This window comes from Sander vitreus, chromosome 14, assembly GCF_031162955.1.
Source record: "Sander vitreus isolate 19-12246 chromosome 14, sanVit1, whole genome shotgun sequence".
NCBI lineage: Eukaryota > Metazoa > Chordata > Actinopteri > Perciformes > Percidae > Sander > Sander vitreus.
In genome coordinates, this window is record NC_135868.1 from 17237182 (window position 1) to 17260059 (window position 22878).

At 39.6% G+C, this 22878-nt stretch overlaps 2 protein-coding genes across 3 annotated transcripts in view; one reads left to right on the forward strand and one right to left on the reverse strand.

The window, feature by feature from the left end:
* Window positions 1-16139, forward strand: part of ctnnal1 (catenin (cadherin-associated protein), alpha-like 1) — a 50687-nt gene extending 34548 nt beyond the window's left edge. Inside the window, exons 5-19 of one of the 2 annotated variants that reach the window (XM_078267808.1) lie at window positions 1498-1587; window positions 1815-1985; window positions 2783-2983; window positions 4081-4167; window positions 4492-4650; window positions 7300-7392; window positions 9200-9350; window positions 10574-10611; window positions 10700-10750; window positions 11106-11260; window positions 11601-11649; window positions 12245-12301; window positions 13317-13436; window positions 14149-14232; window positions 14558-16139. In XM_078267808.1, coding sequence (XP_078123934.1) covers window positions 1498-1587; window positions 1815-1985; window positions 2783-2983; window positions 4081-4167; window positions 4492-4650; window positions 7300-7392; window positions 9200-9350; window positions 10574-10611; window positions 10700-10750; window positions 11106-11260; window positions 11601-11649; window positions 12245-12301; window positions 13317-13436; window positions 14149-14232; window positions 14558-14728 — 1677 coding nt within the window. In that variant the 3' untranslated portion in view covers window positions 14729-16139. Of the gene's footprint in view, window positions 1-1497; window positions 1588-1814; window positions 1986-2782; window positions 2984-4080; window positions 4168-4491; window positions 4651-7299; window positions 7393-9199; window positions 9351-10573; window positions 10612-10699; window positions 10751-11105; window positions 11261-11600; window positions 11652-12244; window positions 12302-13316; window positions 13437-14148; window positions 14233-14557 lie in introns of those variants that run through there. The other variant, XM_078267809.1, reaches the window with a different exon arrangement.
* On the reverse strand, window positions 16139-18685 carry abitram (actin binding transcription modulator). The gene is made up of 6 exons (XM_078267810.1): window positions 18506-18685; window positions 18286-18337; window positions 17279-17408; window positions 17102-17178; window positions 16952-17021; window positions 16139-16641 (listed from the first exon to the last, which is right to left on the reverse strand). The coding sequence occupies exons 1-6, from the start codon at window positions 18585-18587 to the stop codon at window positions 16504-16506; spliced, it is 549 nt and encodes a 182-aa protein (XP_078123936.1). The 5' UTR covers window positions 18588-18685; the 3' UTR covers window positions 16139-16503.
* Window positions 18686-22878: the final 4193 nt, after the last annotated feature.

The window sequence follows — 22878 nt, forward strand, 5'->3', positions numbered from 1 at the left end:
AACGCAGCTAATGCTCCCTTTCCTCATTTTTCGCCCTGTTTTCTTTATCTTTTTTTTGGTGCCACATTCACTCCCACTCACACACTTTCAGGAACACACATGCACACAGCCCCAAATCTACCATCTTTGTGTATTAAAGCCAAACGAGCACAGAGGCAAAAATAATGACAGATGATCACGTCGTCTTTGTAATCTACAGTGAAGTAATGGTAGAGGAGTGGATTCAGCTGCCTTTTCTAAATCCCCAAATACCTAATTCAAGCTGTCTATTTCTGTTTGAAATACATAGAGGGGGTGCTTCATCTTCTTTCCTATTGTGGTAGCATCTATTTTTATTAGGAGACAATTAACCTAGGAAGTTTCATGTGTGTGTGTAAACTTGGAGAGGAATCTGTGTCACGTGTCACATTTGTATGTTCCTTCATCCCAGCATGAAAGAGATTGTTGCATACTTTGATGTTGTGTTGTGTGTGTGCTGTATGTATATATATATATATATATATATATATATATATATATATATATATATATATATATAAGCTTTGCGGTGACGACCACATTGAAAATGATAAGAGTATACTAAAGGAAAAGCTTCTGTAACTATGGGGAATGAAACCTCAAAGTGGGTGAGATGGTTAGAACATATGGACCGGATTGCATGAGATGTCTGCCATATTGATCAAAAAGATTTGGCTTTCCACAAAATGGATCACTGAGTCCAGGAAAATTAAGATTGAATTTATGATTACGAGTGACATTCTCTTGCAGAAACTGACATATCTCTGATTATTTCTCTGATGCAGGCATGGCAATAGTTGACAGAAGAGACAGACGTTGGGCTGGTCAAAAAGTTAGTCGAAGTAACTAACTAATTTAGGCAGAAGGCCTAAAAAGAAAAAAAATAGTCTATCAACACTCTGAGCGAGTTCTTGACTATTTAGAGACAGACTGCAGAAGAAATAAAATAGTTTAAGAATACGTTCTTGGCTATTAAAAGATTTTTGTCTGCAGGGCTGTACCGGGTTTTACAAGGTTTGCCAAAGAAAAGAACTAAGCTTTGCGGTGACGACCACATCGAAAAAGATAAGAGTATACTCAAGAAAAGCTTCTGTAAATATGGGGAATGAAACCTCAAAGCCGTGCGACGCATCTGGACCCATAGTGGGTGAGATGGTTAGAAAATATGGACCGGACTGCTTGAGATCTCTGTCATATTGGTCAAAAAGCTTTGGCTTTCCAAAAAATGGATCACTGAGTCCAGGAAAGTTATTTTATCTGCTTATATATTTAACTGTTTTAACTGCTCTTCAATGTTTAATTTCTTATACTGCACTGTAACTTTTTTTTCTCGTATTTTATCTGTTTTTAATTTTTTAATCTGTTTTCATGTAAATCTGTTTTTAATTTTTTTTATCTGTTTTCATGTAAAGCACTTTGAGCACTGTTGCTGAAATGTGCTATACAAATAAAGCTGCCTTGCCTTGCCTTGTCTTGTAGGACTTGAAGGATGAGAAGAAGAAAGCACGGATGGCAGCAGCCAGAGCAGTGCTGGAGAAATGCACCATGATGCTCCTCACAGCCTCCAAGGTAAACACTGGACCTTTGGGCAAGGGTTATGGATTATGTCAAGCTTAAACATGTAAGGCCTTCTTAAATGCTGCAGTCAATGGTAATACTCAAAACTCAAAGTCATATAATCATAAAAACACCAAAGAGAGTGAATAATCGTGGTTGTGAAATATGAAAAGGGTAAAAGTTGAAAAGACTAGAGGAGGGCACGAGCTTTGACCTTTCTCATCAAATTCCTTCCAAAGACTTGCCTGAGGCACCCAGATTGCGAGTCAGCGCGGCTCAACAAGGACGCCGTGTTCCACCGGATGCGCTGTGCCCTGGAGCAGGTCATCGAGATAGTCACAGAGGCACGGAGCTGTGGGGAGAACAAGATCCTTCCTGCCAGCATCTATAACGGCATCAAGGACTTCAAGGTAGGGTCAGAAGTTGGACTTAGTGAAGGTGTCTGTGAAGTTAAGTCATGATCCTCTTGTGGGTGAAGCATCATACTGAACAATTTTTTTTAGCTGTTTAAAACTCACTTTAAAAAAAGAGGCAGTTACAATCTATTAAATATTAATAAGAAAGACCATGGTTTTAAGCAAAGTGTTGATTTGTGGTTGTAGCATTTAGCATTCACTGTGTTTGATGAAACAGCTGTAAATGTAACTTGTGTCTTTTCCTACAAATTGATTCTGTATCTATTTTATGATTTGGTTAATATGGTTGTGTGAATCACCATAAACCTACATCACTATGACTAATCTTTTCCCTCCACCTTGTGCAGTGGAAAATGAAAGTAAACCAACAACAAAACATGTTTTGAAGGGATCTTTTCCATGAAGATGAAAGGAAAAATAGTATATTAATGAAAGGGCCCGGAGTTGCGTATTGCTTTTAATAAATGGCTTCATAGCTCTTAATGGCAGAGTTGAACTAAAAGCTTATGTAAACGTGTCATCTGAGGACACATAAAAAACGGGGGGAAAAAGGCATTATCTTTCATGTTTGTTTACTTGAGATGCTGTTTGATGGCCCAAGGTGACTCTTAAGCATCACACAATCCTTGTTATTTAATGATGAGGTCAAGTGCATCATGATAATGAGATAAGTTATGTTTTCCCTCAGGACATTGGTTAGTAAAAATCTCATGTATTCCCACCTCAATCTTTAAAACAACCCTTCAACTCATTCCTAATTCCCAACCCTCCCCCCCTCCCCCCTCCTGCAGTCCAGTGTGGAGTGCCTGCGGGAGAACCTGTACTCCCTGTCCCCCCAGAGCATGGGCAGCCAGCTGGAGGCACTGGTGGAGCAGACAGAGGACTTTACTGATTCAGCCTACACTAGCCACGAGCAGCGGCAGGCCATCCTTGGTCTGTGCCAGCTGGCGCGTCAGGACACCCAGCAGCTGGTGAACGCCTGGGTTGAGGCGGTATGTTGGCACAAGCAGGCACTCTCACACAGATGCACATACACTTACAGGAATATTCATAAATAACATATGATACCATGAAAGGAATAATAATAAGTAGCTTATCTTTAAGTCACTTGTAAAAGAGAAGTATGATAATTAGATGCAAAACAGAGTTGTCCAAGCAAAGAAGAAGAGATGTTGGTTGGATTATTTATTATTATTGGAGATGGTGAGGTTATAAACAAAATGTAATATTTAATATCTTGTTTGTGCCATTTTATGTAGCAGACAGTGTCTGTTCAACACACACACACACACACACACACACACACACACACACACACACGTTACACAGACACAAACACACATTAAGACTCCCTCCCTGGGTCACCTAGTAATTCTTTTTGCCTACTCAATTTCTTTTCATACATAATTTGTGGAACAACAGAGCATAATAACCCACCTGCCTAACCATTTTTCACAGGGCTCATTCAGCCGAGAGAGAAACATCACGTTGTGTTCCGTAGGTAGTGTTCTGTGTCTTGCTGCCATTCAACAAAGTCTCCTACGCCTTCGAAATTGTTGGACTTTGGAGTCAAGTTGCAGTTTCTCATTGTAAACTTTAAATCTAGACTTGAATCTAGACAATTGAAGGCCATCTGGAGAATTGAAAAGACCAGAACACTGCAAAGTTTTTATATTGTATAGAACGCGTCTGGATTTGCATTTATTGTTGGGTGTTCTGCATTTGTGGTATTAATTCTTGTTGTGGAAAGTTTAGTATAATGTATAGTTTTTATTACAATTAGACTTATAGGTCTGAAAATATGACATTTTGAAAATTGTTGTAAAATATTTAAATTTAATTATTAGTTTGAATCATTGTAGTTTGATTATACAAAATTGGATGTTGAAATTCCCAACTATTTTTGCATATTTAGAACATAATAGGTCACAAATCATGTTATGAACCCCCAAGTTAATTTTCCAATCCAGTCTTTTCCTGTTGCCATACTTTTACAGATAATAATGTACATTTGTATGTGTGGTCCTGTAAAACCATGTTGGGTCTCATGTTTTATTCCCCTATTCCTCTCTCCGTCTCACCGGAGCAGCAGTCTGTCCATGCCAAAGAAGCCACAGAGGACATGGAGGTTGCCATCCTGAAGACATGCCAGAGCATCAGTGACCTCAGACGTGAGGTGAGCAGCAGTCTGTCTCTGCTCTGCCCATCTGCCCTCTGAGTCTGAATAGATGTAGAGAGAGACACGGACATGACTGTAATGTCTCTCACTAGATGTTCTGCCTCTGTAGCTGGTTTCCCACTTTCCTTTTTCACATCACTTTTCAGCTTCTCTCTGTCAACTCAACTATGTCATTGTGTCACCTCTGCTCCTCTTCTTTTTTCTTTGCCTCCTCAAAATCCACCCTCATGCATGCCTCTCACTCACCTTTCTTTTTCTTTTATCCAGCCTCCATTACTCCCACCTCTTCTTATACTATGTGATCTTTGATTCCTCCTCCAGCTCCATAAGGTGGCAGTCATTCGTGCCTCTGACTTGCTCAAAGTTCACGGGGAGCAGTTGCCTCTACGGGCTCTCAAAGCAGCAGGCGCTGAGGGAAACCTGGAGGCGATGGCGGAGTATTCGCGCAAGCTCACCGAGCAGAAGGAGCAGCTGGTAGAGGTAAGCCGGGGCATGGAGGCTGGGAGCGGTTGATGGTAAACTGGTTAAAAAATAAATACACTATACAGTAATAACTGTAGTGAAGTTCAGATTTGACCTTTTATATTAGTGCTAACACAGCCGTAATTACAGTGCTTCCCAAACCAAATAAAGATTTGACTCAATGTGGTAATTATAGACCTCTTTCCCTTCTTATTGGAGATATTAAATGATCTGCTAAAGTGGTTGCCGCTCGATTAGAGGTACATCTAACAAAACTTATACATAATGATCAGACCGATTTTATTAAAACTCGACTAGCATCGGATAACATGCGTCGCCTGCTGCACATTATTTATGCGGCAAGTAGCATAGACACGCCCTGCTCGGTTCTATCACTGGATGCCGAGAAAGCGTTTGATAGGTTGGAATGGGACTATCTTTGGGCTACTTTGGATACATTTGGGCTAGGTGCACAATTCATTAGTATGGTAAAATGTTATATGCAAATCCCTTAGCAATCATCAACACTGGCAATTTTTGCTGTGCCCAGTTCCCAGTGTCTAGGGGAACTCGTCAGGGCTGCCCTCTTTCACCGCTACTATTTGCCTTCTCCCTCGAACCACTGGCTCAGAAAATCTTCATCCGTCAGTGCATCCCATCACATTTTGTAATACAAATCATCGGATATCATTGTATGCTGATGATATCCTTCTCTACGTAGGCAAGACAGGTTTCTCAGTTCCACATTTGCTTTCCATGTTTAATTCATTTAGCTTGTCTTCTGGTTACAAAATTAACTGGACAGCACTGATGCATTTAAATTCTGTTACATCTCAAACTCCCCTGCCCTCCCACATACCAATAGTCAAGAGTTTCAGGTATCTCTGCGTTGATATCTTCCTTTCTTTGCCTTCTATACTGGGAAAAACTTCACTCATTAATATCTAAATACATGTGGAAAGGAAATAGGCCTCGTTTAAAACTCACAATTCTTCAACGAGGCAAGGCACAGGGAGGGCTGGCTCCCCCAGATTTTAAGACGTACTTTCGGTCCTTTGTGTTACACCAATCCTGGTTCTTCAGTCTCTTGGAGACCAATTGAGGAAAATTTGTCGCTGCCTCACAGACTGCATTGAAAAAAGCCAAATTACATTTAGGCCCTATAATTTCATTTCTACTCACAACTTTCCATACTGTAATGAAACGTGCGCGCAGATCCCAAATGGCACAATCACTCCCAATTTTCAACAATGTTTCACTTCTTAAGGGCAATACACCTTTTTCATTCCCACTTTGGAAGAACAGGGGGGTTTATGTTTTAAAAGACCTGTATTGTGACCATGGCTTAAGAGCCTTTAATGATTTACAGGCTGAGTATGCTCTTTCGGGATCATCTTTTTTTCTTCTACCTGCAGTTAAGGTCAGCCATGAGGGCATATGGTATCCCATGGGGATCACCACTCCCCACACATCCTCTTCATATAATATTAGCCTCAAAGGAACTAACACGAGGGAGGGTCTCTAAACTTTACAAATTTATTTCTGATTCTGGCAAACCATTACCAGTAGAAGCCACATGGCATAGGGACTTAGCTGCTATACATGTTGAAGATATCTGTTGGGACACAGTGTGGAGGCGGGGTACACTTTTTGGTTTTAGTTTTGGAATGTTACACTTTTTGGATTTAGTTTTGGAATGTTTTACATCGTAAATGTGTGTGTGTGTGTGTGTGTGTGTGTGTGTGTGTGTGTGTGTGTGTGTGTTAAAGTAGAGGGGGGCTGAAAAAAGAAAAGAAAGAAAGGGCTAAATCTGTGATGTGCATTGTTGTTAATCGTGTGCCTTTCTCAATAAAAAATTGATAAAAAGAAAAAAGAGTTGACCTTTTTCATGCTTATCAATCTTTCTTAGGTAAATTAGTTGGCTTTAAGTGAAAAAGTTAGTTTGCCATGAGTTACAAAGTAGGTAAAAAACACATTGAAATTTATGTGCAAGCAAACACATACAGCACAGCACATACAACACATATATTACACTTCTAATCCTCCAAATCCAAATGAAAGTCAACATGTGGCTTTGTTATGCAAACACTGAACAGAAACTGACATGCCGGCTTTGTCATGTCTTTGCTAGTGACCCTAACAAACAGAACGTACAGTTCAGTTTGAAAAGAGACATTGTGTAAGAGTAAAGGTACTCTTTTTTTGAAAAGATTAAGATTTTCTTCAGATTAATTTACAAAAAGTACACAAAACTTCTTTCAGTGTGAAACCTTTTCTTAAACATGTAGCCTGAAGATTCACTCATTACTCACACACACACACACACACACACACACACACACACACACACACACACACACACACACACAAAAGCTAAATGTTTGTTTTCCATCATGCAGAAACCACAAATAAAATGTGAAAAACGTACATTTCTACAGGTTTGTGTGTAAATGTAAACCTGATAAAATGACAATGCAGTGATAAGTTTACTGTATAAACCTCTAAATATATAATTCATCCACTGAAACAAATAGGTATGATCACCTATGATTTTAGCAAGGTTGTATTTTAAATTTGAACATTTATCAAATTCCTGCAGTATAACTTTCAAACCTCAAAAGCACTTCCAGTTAATCACCGTTTCCCCCTGTGTGTCTCTGCCTTCAGACGTGTCGGCTGCTGTGCCATGTGTCGGGGACAGAGCCTCTGGAGATTACCTGTGTACATGCTGAGGAGACCTTCCATGTCATTGGTCCACAGGTAACATTTTCTGTATGAATTTATTTTTGTTAGTTTGATATTATAGCCCACTGGCTGGAGGGGAGACATGATCAGTCTAGAATAGTCTGGCTCAACATATTTGACAGACATTGCTGGGATAAAGCCTGACATTCGTCTTGCACCGGATGTCCCTCCCCTCTCGCTATTTCAACTATCGGGTCTTAGCGCCGCCCAGGACAGTTGTGATTGATTTAAAGAAATACAAACAAGCCAGAACATTTTCCCCCTATACCTGAATAGATACTCCAGCGCTGACACCGTGCTGTGGAGATGACTGGCAATGTGAGACTAGTCTAGAAAGACCTACAGGTTTACCTTAATTAAACCTGAGGCCCATTTCATTCTATTAAACACTTTTAATGCATGTCAGTAAACTTAAACTAGTCACACAATGGTCTGGGAGTGAAATCAAACCTGAGAAATATTCTATTTATTTATTATTTTATTTATTTCTATACAAATTACCTCATGTCTCCTCTGTCTACCTCCTCCATCTTAGAACATCCTGTCCATAAAGTCCCCCTATCCCAGATCTAATTATGTTTGCTTTTAGAAACCATTCATGCCAGTAATTATTCAGCAATGTAGAATGTTCCCATCCTGCGGTGTGAATGTCAGGCCCCGCATGACTCTGCAGTAATGACTCCACTCCTAAGTTCAAAGGTCAACCAATCAATACTGCTGAAGTATTGGGTGGCGGTGGTATGTCTCTGTGTCTGTCCAAAGTAATAGAAGGGTGGCCCAGAGGGTAATTGGCTATTAAATACTACACTGTAACGGATGGGCATTGTGTGTGTGTGTGTGTGTGTGTGTGTGTGTGTCTGTGTGTCTGTGTGTCTGTGTGTCTTTTTGTTATATATCTTAGTTGATTGCAGATATTATAAATTGATACTTGTCTTTCAAACATATTGCAAGCTTGAGCTCTGTTACACATACGATGAGATGTGCTAAACTATACTCATCAACCGTAATTCTTTTATTTTGTAAAATACAAGATCAATGATTAAGACTTAAATACCCTATGCTTAATTCTTTTGACCATATAAACATAAACAACTGAACTGGTGTAAACAAGCTTTAATTTTAGTTTACAGTGCACATAGTGTTTGGGGCTACTTTGATTTCTTTAGTGTATCTGACTAATTTATGTTGTATAATTAAGCGGTATGATATACTATAGTAAATTATATATTTTTAGTTGGAATAATTCCACTATATTATTTTTGGCCTCAGAGTTACATTTTATTATTACTACATCGATTATTATTTAATTTATTATTTAATTTTACTTTACAGCACTATTAATATTATTGTTTATGTGTAACATTTAATTTGCTTCCTTGGGGTAATTGTATTTCCTAGCGGCCAGTTGTGAGTGTAACAGTATCAAGTGTAATGAGTACAACAGTAGAACCAAGGCTCTGATGTGAACCCCAAGAGAGTGACGTCTGTGTTCTTGCCGTGTTGGTGTTGATTAAAGAAGCTTATTCCAAGACAACTGAAGTAATGACTTCGTTTAGTTTTTTTCTAGTGTGAGTTCCTGTATTAACTTGCAGTTTGAAAGGGATGTCAGCTTCCAATCTTGTGTTTAAATTGCAATGGTAGGACGACCCTTTGGTTAACTTTTAGATCAATAGTGGCAGCTAATTAAATTTCACACAAATTTACACCACATTTTGTTCCTCTGTCTTTTACTGTACTTGCATATTTTTTTCTGCCTGGTTACAGAACAGCTTTATTTAAATATTACTTTTCTCATGTCACAATTCTTCATACTCGCGCTCAGATCATCTCGGCAGCCCAGACGCTGGCCCTCCACCCGTCCAGTAAGATCGCTAAAGAGAACCTGGAGGTGTTCTGCGAGGCCTGGGAGTCGCAGCTCTGTGACATGGCCCTGCTACTGAGAGAGATCAACGACATTTTTGAAGGCAGGCGAGGTACGTTTTTGTTCATTTAATGGATACTTGTGTGCATTTATGTGGATCAACACATACATGAGCACAGAGAGTATTTCAGGAAGAGTGAGGAGCAGAAGTGAATACAGGCAAAATGTGCTGTCAATTACATTTTAGCCTGAGAGAATGAAGTTCTCCGAAAAGACCTTGGTGAATCATTTTGCCCCTGAACACTTCAATAGCCTTAATGAAAGTTAAAGTTGAAGCCAAGCAAGCAGCATACAAGCACATATCTTTAAAAAATGAATCATCATAGACTGTGGGAAGCATTTTGTAAAAGGAACAACGTCAGTGCCATTAAACAGGCATGCATTTATTCCTCCTTTGTCCTCCCTCTCTCTTTATTTTTGTGCCAGTTACCTGAAGTGTGCAAATCATGGACAGCACCTTAACTGTTTGTGACAGCTGTGTCCCTGATGCTGTGAGACAATTTGCTGCTATCCACTGAACCAACTGCTGCTACTATCACTTTCAATTTTATTATTATGCAGGGTATTGCTGCACTTTAGGCCCACTTGGCCACCTTGTTACCTTACACCTTTTTTTACATCTATGTATTTATTACCTGCACCAGGACCTGAGTTCTCCTTCCTTTTTGTATGACATGTTCTGGAATGACAATAAATATCCTTATCCTCACTGACAGCCCTGTGTGACTGCATCTTCTATACTATTTGTCCATTTACACACAGATCTGTGTTTGTATCAACCCCGCGCTTTCACACACTAAGCCTGAGAAATCTCAAAGATGGGGGAAATATGTTTTGGCATATTTCCAGGATGTGGTTGCCCTTTAAGAATGTGACTTTCACATAAAACCCAGTAAACATTTTGAAGTGCAGCTCAGCAGGTTGAAAGGATCCATCCATCACGTGTATTCTTGTGAAGCCAAAATGCTGTTTTAAAGTGTTATATTGACACTGTGGAGAGATTTGCTTTTATTATTTTCTCTTAATCTTCCTCCATGAACATGACAGTAGAGTTTATCATCGTCCCTGTAGTCAATTGAAACAAACTGTGCTCATGTTTATGATGAAAGATAAAAATGTGTCAAGGGTGGACTGTGATAAAAGCATAACAATTTTAGTACCATAATTACTGAATAACCATAATTGCCAGTCATTCAAAAAGAAATAAAACGTTAATATTTTATGCTTTTTACTTGTTGCCTTGTGTTAATAATAACAATAACTCTCTTCTCCTAGGAGACAAAAGACCCTATTTGTCACTTCCCAGACCCGGGGTGAGTGTCACACCATCCATCCTCATGAATATTCCAATGATCCAATGGTTTGTAATCCTCTGATTAAAGCCACCCTCTTTTCCCACAGAAACACTCAGCTAACTTGAAGACTGCCAAGGCTGTCAAGTTGGATGCAGAGGTAGCATACACCATAAACTTCTCTGGCTTTCAGCACAAAACATCACAACACATCCTGTACTCTGTTCTGACAGCAGTATATTCATCTCCAGGAAACTTTGTGTCACTCGCTTGCAGAATTGATGGTGTTCGCATGCTAATGAACTGCGATTTTGCTAGGCTGGCAGTTTCTCACATGCTGTACCACCACAGGAAGCAGGATTATGCTTATTATAGAACTTTTTATGGTGTTAACCAATACAACTTAACAAATACAAATAACCCTATTTGCTTAGATGAGTTTCTAAAATGACACCCGTCATATTTCAATCTTTCCCACATGGAATTACTTAGTGTGTGTTTCTGTGTGCGTGCAGGAGCAGACAAGCATGGCCAAGCTGGGTCTGGAGCTCCGTCTGCTGTCGTCGGACGTGGACACAGAGGTGGAGAAATGGGAGGAGCAGGAACACGACATCGTCCGACAGAGCCAGAGCCTGGCCAGTATGGCCTACAACATGTACCTGTTCACCAGGTGACCGAACAGCACCACACACTACACAGATATGCACATGCTGCAATTGAACCGTTACATTCATTTCAGAGCTCAGTATTGTAAAGCCTCTTAAGCATCCACAGGAATCTCTTTAGAGGCTTACTGTTAATGAGATTCTCGATCCCCAAGCTATCGATATTTACCAGGCTTAGTTAGAGGCACTGACAAAGTTGATGTGACTATGACTCATTCTGACAATAAAATCGTTGCAATCCATCTAAGTCACAGTTTTTGTGGATTGCTGTGGATGTATTTTATCCTCATCCATCTCTCTCATTCTTGTTCCTCATTTTCTGTGTTTCCCAAATTGATTCCCCAGAGGAGAGGGGCTGCTGAAAACAACGCTAGATCTTTTTCATCAAGCTGAGGTATGTGCGTCCATATCGGCTAATCTCTCGTTCGCTCCACCTTCTGTTCTTTTTTTCCTCCTGTTTTATTGAAGTTGCAAATGCATCTGTTGTTTCATTAAACATAAGACATAATGTGGCTGGCAGATCAATAGGTTAATAAATGCGAACATCCCTTCATTCACTTTCCTCTCGCATCTGATAGGGCATGACTAGTAGAACTTATCATTATGATGAAAATATAGTGCTGTGTGTTCCTGGTCACATCGGACACATGAGGTGATAACAAACAAGGTTGCATGGAGGAGTGTATCTTTTGAATTGGGATCATTGCCAATAATGTGCAGTAATTTGTAGAATCAGGGCCTAAAATGTCAGCCAGGATATATTCCATTTGGGGCGAGCGAGGGAGATAAGAGAGGAAGGGGAACGAGAGGGGAAAGAGATGGGAAGGCATGCTGATAAGCAAGAGCCGAGAAAAAGTAAAATCTTATAATTATTTACCAACTGTCTGTTGTTTTTTACATTTGCACGGCTTCCTGGTGGAAGTTGAAAGAATTATTGTTTTGCCTGTATTTGTTTTGATTTTTGTCTTTTTTTCGGACTCATTCTCAAGGTTTTTTCTGAAGAGGGGCTCCAGCTGTGCTCATCTCTCCGTACTTTTTCCACTCAGGTATATACCAATTCAATGAACACACACACACACACACACACACACACACACACACACACACACACACAGACATAGACACACACACACAGGCACCTGAGCCCCACCCACGTTATGCCCCTCACACACATTCACACCCATATCACCCATTCTGGCATGCCACGGTGCCAGGTCTGTCTTATAAATCACACAGCGAGAGCAGGAAATTAAGGCTGTCACGCACTTTCACCATCCTCCTTTCCTCTCTGAGTTGACATCCAACAAACAAACAAAGCCTCAGTGCTTTCCTTCCTCTTGCCCTCCACCAGCTCCTTCCCCAGGTTCTCCAAGTGTAATTTGTCACCACTGCATCTGTGGGTCAGTATGTTTGTGCACATGTGCATGTGTGCAGGGGATGAGGGTGGAGGAGTATACTGTGACGGCCCAGGACTAATTCATAATCAGGAAGCCCGGCTCTTCAACTTGCCTCACGCTTTCAGATTAATTATATCAAACAAAGTCGCGCTAATGGAGTCCCTCTGCCTCACCCTCCACTCCCATAGTTCTTTGGCACCAAACACACTTGTAGCACACCTGCATTGCCCTCATTGAAATGATGAGCTATTTATGCAAATTAATTGTAATTGAGGTTCAAGAGGTTTTATGTCAGTCATGAGTAGTGCTGTGCTGAAAAAAAGAGCTTGTGTTTTTAGGTTGCTGGTGGCATGTAAGTAAAGTAGATTGATGGTCCCCGTGACTGAGATTGAGGGATTAACCCAGCTGGATAACAGACTTAAGCAGTAGATCGTGACCTGGCTGTTGCTGATGGATTACATCAAGCTACAATAAATTTAAATTCATTTACACCCTCCTTTTTTTGGCTTTTTGTGATGCTTGATTTGTGTTTGAACAAGAGCATTGTAGATCCCGTCCAGTACATCTATCAATGTCTGTACATATTAACTCGGTCTCCCTGGATAATACCATCATAAACCATCTTTGCTGTCCTGAAAGACATCTCTCCCTCTCTCTGTTCCAGCTGGTTGATGAGGAAAAGTCTGTGGTGATGACAGAGATGGAGAAACTGTTGGCATTATGCCAAAAGCTGCAGATGGGGGCCAAGACTCCTGTACAGGGGAAGACTGCCACCTTCCAGAAGGTACTCACACTACGCTTGTGTGTCTCTGTCTTTTTGTGTCTGTTTGTGTATACACTTTTTATCAAAGAATATTACTTATTTATGCCTTGAATCTGTTTTATTTAGTAGACATCAAATTAGTATCATCAAATTAGCAACATAAAATTAGTAACTTCACATAGCGTGTGCACAACAGACATACTGTAGTTTTTTTTTCTTAAAGGGATAATAAAACTTAAAAAAGCATCAAAACTACATCCCCAACAACAGACGGGCATCAATGAAGCACTGAGCACACAATAGAACATGACTAACTGCGTTACTTCATTATTGGCTACGGCATAATAGTTGAGTGATTCTGCGAGTAACATCATTATCGAACACAGGGCGCTAGATTAATGAATGTCTGTGAGGAATTAATGAGCATCTCTTTGATATGTATTGGCTCCCATCTCTCTGTCTCTCCATCCTGATTTTCACTTTTATCATTCGTCACTAATGGGAGAGTGTGTGTCTGCCAGGGGTCGGTAGAGCACTGATTACGAAATGTTAAGTTATATGCTTTTGTGTGTGTGTGTGTGTGTGTGTGTGTGTGTGTGTGTGTGTGTGTGTGTGTGTGGTTGATAGGCTGCTGGGTTGAAGTGTTTGTATGCTCTTGTGCAGCATTTGTATCCAATGTGTATCCATGCTACCCCTTGTAAACATGTTAATAATTTTATTTCTTTGCCTCTAGGTGGAATCATCCATTCAGACAACCAGAGGTGTCTTGACTGTGGTCCTCTCCCTCCTTTCATTCTGCAACAAGCTGAACAAAAAGGTGATTAAACGGGACTCATTACTGACTGGCTGGCACTTGTAGTAGCTTGGCAAGCTACATGGATATCTACCAATGCAATAGATTTTTTTGACCACTTAGGGGCAGTGAAAACAAGCTGTGACCATAACATGGACATATTCATTATAGTAGCTTGAAGTATATTTTTCTTTATTTGCACATATATAAAATAGCATAAAACCAGATTAAAGAAATAAAACAAACGTAACAACAGAGGTCAAAACTTTCAAAAGACGCAAGCTATTGATTTTTTCATTATATTTCATTCTTTTTATTCTTCTCCTCGCCATGCTGTGTCCATTTGCAGCACAAGTCAGAGAGGACTAGCCTGGGTTCCCCGCAGGACTGGAGAGAGAGGCCGGATGAGTCAACACCTGTCAAAGAGGAGGGAGCTCTCAACAGCAAGAACAGCAATGGCTTTGGTGTCAAATCCTTGGAGCAGCACATGGCGACACTCAACCTCCTGGAGAGCAAATAATCCAGGAAACAGTCACCTCCTTTGTCCACTATTCTCCCTTGGAGCAGCACATAGCCAACCTCACCTTTCTGGAGAACATGTCAAATCCAGGAAATACTTCACTCCCCTCATCCTCAAGCACCCACCAGAGAGTGGGCTAGAGCAGTGTGGTGAAGATGGTTGCCTCAGGTCAGTCAAAGTTTGTATTTGCTGTCTGAATGATGGTTTACAAAGGAAAAAGCTGATCCAAGCTGTGCCCAGGGCCAGTTTTAACCCAGGGTAGCTTGTTACCTGAAGCACCAGTTCCACCCCAACCCACAAGATGGAGACAATCAGCCAACACTATGAGTTTGCCATTTTCAGTGAGCGAGAGGGGCCTGACAAATGCCTGATTTTGGAGTCACTTTTATCAAGTCTCTGAATACTGAGTTGATAAACTGATCAGAAATCAGGAAAGAACTCCTCTTAATGCTCATATTAGCCATACATCTGTCTTCACTGTGTGTCTCTGTGTAACCAGCCTATTTGCTTTGTGGTGTACTGTATACAGTGTACGTGTTGCTCATGTTAGCCAAATGGGGGGTGAAAAAATACAGTTAAATGGCAGAAAACCCACCATGCATGATTCCATCAGCACCAAACCCCGTGTTTGAGTCTCTTATGTATCATAGGTTTGTAATGTTAACACTGTAATATTAGACGTAGTGGTACATCTTGTTCTTGATCAATGGCATTGTAGTCATCTCACTTGGATAAATAAATATCTTAAAAGTCAACCACTCCATATGATGAATGACTACTTTCCATAATTTGCCACGGAATCCTAGTAACAAAATCACAATTTAATGCCAAATATGATTGTCTTCATGAAGACGCTGTGATCTTCAGCTTGCTTCTAGTGTGAAATGTAAAGCTCTTACACCTCCAGTGTACATCACAGGAGATTTACTTTTATTTGGGCCTGGTTTTTCCAAAAAAAAAAGTCACTTGATAAACAAAGTTTATCACTAAGATGCTTTTGGGATGTCAGGACCTTACTTTATGCTGTCTTGTTAATAAATCATATTGTGTGTATAGTTTCTCACAAAATAAATGAAAGAATTCCGAACTTACACCTGTGTCAAATAGAGCCTTGAAGTGTATTTGTTATGAAGACTATCATTGTGAAGCTGCCTTTTAGGCCAATATGTATTAAATGATATATACACACAGTATGTACCCTAAGGTAATGACTTTGGTACTAGGTGAGGGTGTGATAATGACTGAGATGAATAACATGCATTAAGCTTTAGATATGCTTTGTACAGTGCGGAAGCAGCTAAGGATGCTGGGTATTGTAGTGGAGCTACAGATGTGAAGAAATCAGAGATCTAGTTTTGGATCATTCTTTTGACAACTGAAAGGTTAATAAACATGACAAAAAAATAAAACTATTTTTCTTAAACCACTGTTTGTGTTTATTGCATTCTAGAAAAATAATTCAAACTGAATATTAGTTGGGGGTATTAAAAAGCCTAAGTAATTTGGCATGCTTTCCCCTATTTTCTCATTTTTCAAATTGGAAAAGAAAAACTAACTTGAACACCGAGTGCTTCTTGAAACTTTCGTTAATTTCTGAAACCATGAAAAACAATGTATAAGCAGAGTCACAGTGCACAGCTTGCATTATATGCAATAGTCCCTTTAAAGTGACCACACGTTAAGTGTCACTTTCCAGGATAACGTCCTCAGTCTTCACCCAACCTGGTGGGAGTGGCAGAACAGTTTTGACTTCAGGCATAAACAGGGAGCTCTCGTCATGATGGTTGAGATTGGGCAACAGTACGTTTGGACACAACACTCTCGAATTCCTCTCTGCTCAGAAGATTCTCTGTTATGCTCTTGCTCTCCTCAAACTTTGGCAGGATGACAGCGATGTAGCCTTCAGTGAATGGCTGTTCAGATTTGACAGACAAAGCACTATTAAAACATTGTTTTGATAAGATTAGATGAAACTTCAATGATTGTGGTAGAGAAACTGAAACCGTCATCTTGCAGTCAAATCATAGACACAAGAAAAAACATATTGAAAGTGTTTTTTTACATTTATGCCAATGTATGCCCTAATTCAAGAAGACATTTCATTATTAGAAACATAATTCAATTCACAGAAGTACAAACGTACTACAGTACAAAACGAACATAAATGGTATCCAAATATGCACATGGTAATTATAACATTACAGGGTAAAAATATACATTTACCTTTTCCAGCAAGAGAGTAGGTGTTTCTAAAATACTCTCATTGACCTCGAGAAGACGGCCCCGGATGCAGCTAAAAAGATTATAGATTTGTGTGACTGACCATGACGTAAAAGCATGTGGAATGTATGCCTAGAAAAACTATTATCTCACCTGTAGATTGTGTATTCAGTTTCATCCATGCATGTTATCCTACACAGAGGTGCGAAATCAGTAACAAACTGACCGCCCTATAATGGGAATAAAATGATTGAGAGCCAAACTCAACACAAGTACACACGTATGCACATAATCCAGAATCATCTGTAGCTTTATGAATTATGAATTTACCCGCTTGGACTTTCCAGACACTTTATTGTTCAGCCGACTGCAGCAGTTACTGATCTGGTAATTGATGCTTTTGATTGCCCGTCCATTCTGAAGAATCGGGTGAGTCTCTGCTAACGTGACAACGCATAGTCTGCAGAGAACAAACACAAAATCAAAAGTTAACAATATGAGTGTATGTAGGCCTTAGTCACTTATATTGAGTGTAATAGAGGTACATTTAAGATGCACATTTTAATATGGAATATCAAACTTAACATTCAAAATGGGCACAGGATAGGGCTGGGTGATATGGAGAAAGTCAAATCAAAAAAAAAATATATATATTTTTGACCAAATACCTCGATATCGATACCGCAACGATAGTAGTGTTGACTATTGGTGCTTTCACATAATATTTACACAATGAGATTTTAGATAAATAATCATCAGTAATGTGGATATAATGACTAAGTGGGTAAAGGTAAATAATAGAATAATAGAACAGTCTGGTAAGTTCAGAAAATGACATCACTTTACTGTAATGCAGCCTTTAAAACCAGGAAAAGACAACACTTATGCCATATTACGATATCCAAAATCTAACACAATCTCTAGTCTCATATCACGATGTCGATATATCGCCCAGCTCTAGCACAGGAAATAAAAAAATAAGAAACCCATGTGCACTGTAAAAATGCAATCAACTTTCCTGTAATATCACTTTTTTGTGAGGCTTATACTTATTGAAGCCGTACTTTGTGTTGTTGTTTTATGTTATTTATTAAGGTATTTTGTTTTTTAAATATTTTAGTTTGTAGTTTGTAATTTGTAAATCTTACTATAACGTTACTACTAAACGCCTCTGTCAACCAAACGGAATATTTCCCAGGGAGTTGCGCACGTGTCTCTATTAATAGTCACTCAGCATATACTTAATTACCTTTAATAATAATGACGTTTTGTAATTATCACCACCTGGTGTAGATTTCACTGTTTAACGCTACCCATCACACCCCTGATAACGTTACCTGTTTGAATGCTGCAGGATGCAGTGGTCCTCACACGGTTTCCCCTTCATATCTAAATAAAACAACAGACATTTGAACTGAATGCATTATCCTGGGTAATTATGTAAATATTTAGTGCTCTCGCCACCTAAGGTCTCAAGCTTAACTAACGTTAGCTGACTTAGCCGCCGGACAGCTAGCTAACATAACATAAGACACGTTTAGGTGACGTTTTATTTACCGGCTCTGAACCATCGTGTGTAATATCGGTCGATAACTGAAGGCGCTGTCGCTTCTGTGTCTTTCTGCTCCACGCAGTCCATCACAAGTGTTCACAACACAGGTTACAAGATAAATACTTAATTTACAGCAAAGCTCGTCCACTACTTTGCGTGACGGACATTAAATGGTGTGACAACAGGCGGTCCGTCCCTCAAACAAATCCGAAGGTTTTAGAGCACCAAGACCGTTCCGGAGATTATTTTCGTTTGTGGGCGATTGTAGAGGCGAATCTGACTTTAGAAAAGTGCAATACATCAAAGAAAATGTTTCTCTTGTACAATAATGAACTATAAATTATACGATTATTTTCGAAAATGTAAGTATAGATGCATAGGAGAAGAACCGGGCATCTGTCGGTTAGACTGTTCTACCGTTAACGTCAGCTAAGGTAATTTAAAACTTAATTATTTTACCATCACCATGTAATTTAGTTAATCTAACCTGGATCTGAATCTCTATCTGCTGTCGCATTCACATCAGCCGTGTGGACATTTGAAGGCTCTAAATTAATCATCTGCTAAAAGTAGTGAGAGTAATTCTCTTTTCTCTAGACAGGTAAGCAAAGATTTTCTAAGGTTGGCTTTGATTGTTAGCGTTGTAAACATTTCAAAAGCATTTCTTGCTCTGCCTTTTTCAACTTTTATAAGTTTCGTAGCTAGATATTGTCAATTGACACTGCATCCGGACTACAGAGATTTAGGGGCCCGAGACCTCACTCAACATGTATAATATTTCAACAGTAGCAATATCAACTGAAATAAGGTCCTTAAGGCTGCTCCTGCATTATTATTTGTCTGGTAACGTTACTTGTCTTATAGAGCAGTGGTTCCCAAACTTTTCCATAAAGTCACCTAAACTGACACAAATTAGACCACAGACACCCATTTGGTAAGATTTTGTCCCTGGGTTATTTTTTTATTTTATTATATAAAGTGAAACCCATGACCACAATAGCCATTGTGTTACTTATGGATGGAATTAAAATGAACCCCCTGGAACCCCCTCAAGGAGCCCTGGGGCTGCCTGGACCTCACTTTAGGAACCACTGTTGTAGAGAGGCCCTATGTTAAAAATCTTGTAAAAACAAACAGTGTTTAAACAAATGACCACAAACAGGGGTCAATAACAATGTTTTTCACTTTGCATTTTTTTTTGGGCCCTGTAGCAGGGTCAAGCGATCATGCTCATGCTGTTGAATGCTGTAGTGTTGGTTGCTACCTGGGACACATTGTGAGAACAGTTATTCCATATTGTCCACTAGGTGGCAGACTACTGCCAACAACTGCAGTGTACTGTACAGTCATGTGATTTACCTCTACACATGCAAAGGACATCAACGTTTATTAAAATGTAAATACTCTGCATGATGCTGGTACATCTCCATATATTTGAACTAAATTAGAATATCCAGTAAACATTTTCACATTTAATTATGCATTTGTTTATATGTAAACCAGTTAAATACTATAGTTGCTACATGTAATTTCTTTCACTAGACTCTAATGATTCTCACAGATGCCATATATATATATATATATATATATATATATATATATATATATATATATATATATATATATATATAGGAAAAATAACACTTAGCTGTTAAAGACATCAGTCTTGTTTCTATAGTAACAATAAGTCCACTGGTAATATATAAGCAAGGCTCAATGTTGTGATCACTTGCTCAACATTCAGTCTGATCTTTTCAGTTGTATTTCATTTATAATTTGTTATCACTGTTAAGAGAGGGTGCTCACTTCACCCCTTCTGTGATGAAATGTTTCAACTACAGGGAATCGTAAGTTGACTTACACGCACGCATGTACGCACGTGCACACACACACACACACACACACACACACACACATATATATATATATATATTCATAACCTCAGGCATCGCTGCCTTTGGAGAGAGGCCAGAAATAACACACACACACACACACACACACACACACACACACACACACACACATATATATATATATATATATATATATATATATATATATATATATATATATATATATTCATAACCTCAGGCATCGCTGCCTTTGGAGAGAGGCCAGAAATAACACACACACACACACACACACACACACACACATATATATAATATAGATAATATAGAGGTCTGAGAGAGAATGAATGCAGGAATGAAGGACTGTTCCCCTCCCTGGATCTCTGAAATAGACCCTCTCTGACCCAGACCAATCACATACCAGACATATCTGGCTCCATATTGCACAATGTGGACAATGCTTAGGGAAAAATGTTTCAGGGATTGGCATCGGCACGAGAAAGATTAAGTAAGAATGACTTCATCTTGGTCACAAAATTGAGAGAAAGAGAGCACACAAGCAAGAGAGACTTGGCTGTTATTTGGGGGCACAATGAGTTTTCCTTGCATCTACTCACCACTACCAGGACTCGGAAAGTTTTGCTGTCAAGACCCATCGTAATGAATTTTTCCATTACTCCTCCGTCTGTGGTAGGCTGTGGTCTGCAATTAATTCAGAAATGAAACGCAAAACCATTGTGGAAACAGTGGACACAAATATCCCATAGATATGCGATCTTGCACGAGACATTTCCAATAAACAAGGCCATCCTTAATATGAATCAGCAGCTTTACCTGTGATCTTTTTTTCCCACAAATTTCCCACAGCAAGGTATACAGCTGCTGCTTTTTGAGCAACACGTAGATGCTGGATACCCAAAGTCAGCATTTGTCAGTAGGTCTTCACTCAGAATAGATTCTGACAAAGTTCATGAGGACGTTTGACAATTTCTTATCTCAAATTGTTGTGTGAGAGGGAAATGGGCCTGGTATATCCTGGTGACCTCCATGGATGTTGGTATTTGCAAGAGAGTGTGTGCATCTGTGTTTATCAGTCTGTTCATTGCCTTACATGTATCTGTCAGGCTGTGTACATTCCCAAGCCCTTACTACGTATTGTTGGAATGAAACATTGCTCCCACTCTTCGAGACTCAACTTCGAGGTTCACTGGCTGGCTGTCAGACAGGCATCTCGAGTGTCTCCAGCTGCACTGTGTGTGTGTGTGTGTGTGTGTGTGTGTGTGTGTGTGTGTGTGTGTGTGTGTGTGTGTGTGTGTGTGTGTGTGTGTGTTGCTTGCGTAGCTCCACGTCAGCTATACTGCTACTGCTAGCTAGCAGCCTGTCTTCTTTGGCCGGCTGTTTGTCTGGTTGGCTCCAGAAGTCTCTCCCTCCACATGGAAGTTGTCCATGATAAGGGAAGAGAGAAGCTCTAACCAAGAGGGGTGATGCCTGCGTGGCTTAGAGAAAAACAGTTGTTTCTTTTTATTATATGACATTGCTTATCCTCAATCGAGGATTTCCTGGTTCGTGGCACACAGTCTGCAGTGTTTTAAGCTAGAGAGACAGACAGATGAGATGTTTCTGTGTTGTAATGCAGATAAAGTAAATTATTGTGAGAAAGGGGATTTCTTTATCTTAAGTGGTTTATCAAACAGTCAATCTATCAGTACCACTTTCAGCAATTCATCATTTAGGTGGGGAATTGCATGCAATCCAGGCTCACCTTCAGTATGTCATCAGTGGATAAAGGTCTAGGAGAGTTACGCTGCAGTTAGAAATGCTGCCTGTCTTTTTCCTGGAAAGCATCGAGGCGCACACACCTGCATTTGCCATTTAACAGATTGAGTCATACGCTGCCAACAGGCACATTTAAAACCTTCTTGATTCACTGGTATGTACAGTGGGTTTCAATGAGAGAACTGTAATTTCAGGGTAAGGTTTTTGAAGGGCTGTCAAATGTGCCTTTGTGTCACAGGGCAAGAATTACATTTTAGTGAGAGTGTGGTTAATGCTGAGGACTGATCAACATACAGAGTCACAGTGATCTGTTTTCTCGCTTAAAATGTTTAAATGGGAAATCATGAATTTGTCAGTCAGCTGTCAATAAATGTGCAACATGCAACAGCACAGAAACCCTATAGCTCCTGACCGATGCTTTAAATCTGGTGCCTAGAGGTCCTGTAAGCTCTATAAATGTCATGTCTGCAGAGGAACTGTATCACTCTGATAAGCTGGTCCCATGTCAAGTTATTATTAGCTTTCTCTGTGATAATCAGCAGCCAAAGGTGTAATCAATTATGTCAGAGCGTCTCTGTTATTTTTGGCCTCTCTCCAAAGGCAGCAATGCCTGAGGTTATGAATATATATATTTATATATATATATATGATATATATATATATATATATATATATATATATATATACATGTATATATGTGTGTGTGTGTGTGTGTGTGTGTGCACACATGCGTGCGTGTGTGTAAGTCAACT

What these genes read in the sequence shown, in the direction of transcription:
- abitram (XM_078267810.1), bottom strand. Translation starts at nt 18,587, where the DNA reads ATGGACTGCGTGGAGCAGAAAGACACAGAAGCGACAGCGCCTTCAGTT. An exon ending in CACACGATGGTTCAGAGCCG is followed by an intron (nt 18,338 to 18,505) that starts GTAAATAAAACG and finishes TGTTTTATTTAG; the next exon opens with ATATGAAGGGGAAACCGTGT. An exon ending in ACTGAATACACAATCTACAG is followed by an intron (nt 17,022 to 17,101) that starts GTGAGATAATAG and finishes TAATCTTTTTAG; the next exon opens with CTGCATCCGGGGCCGTCTTC.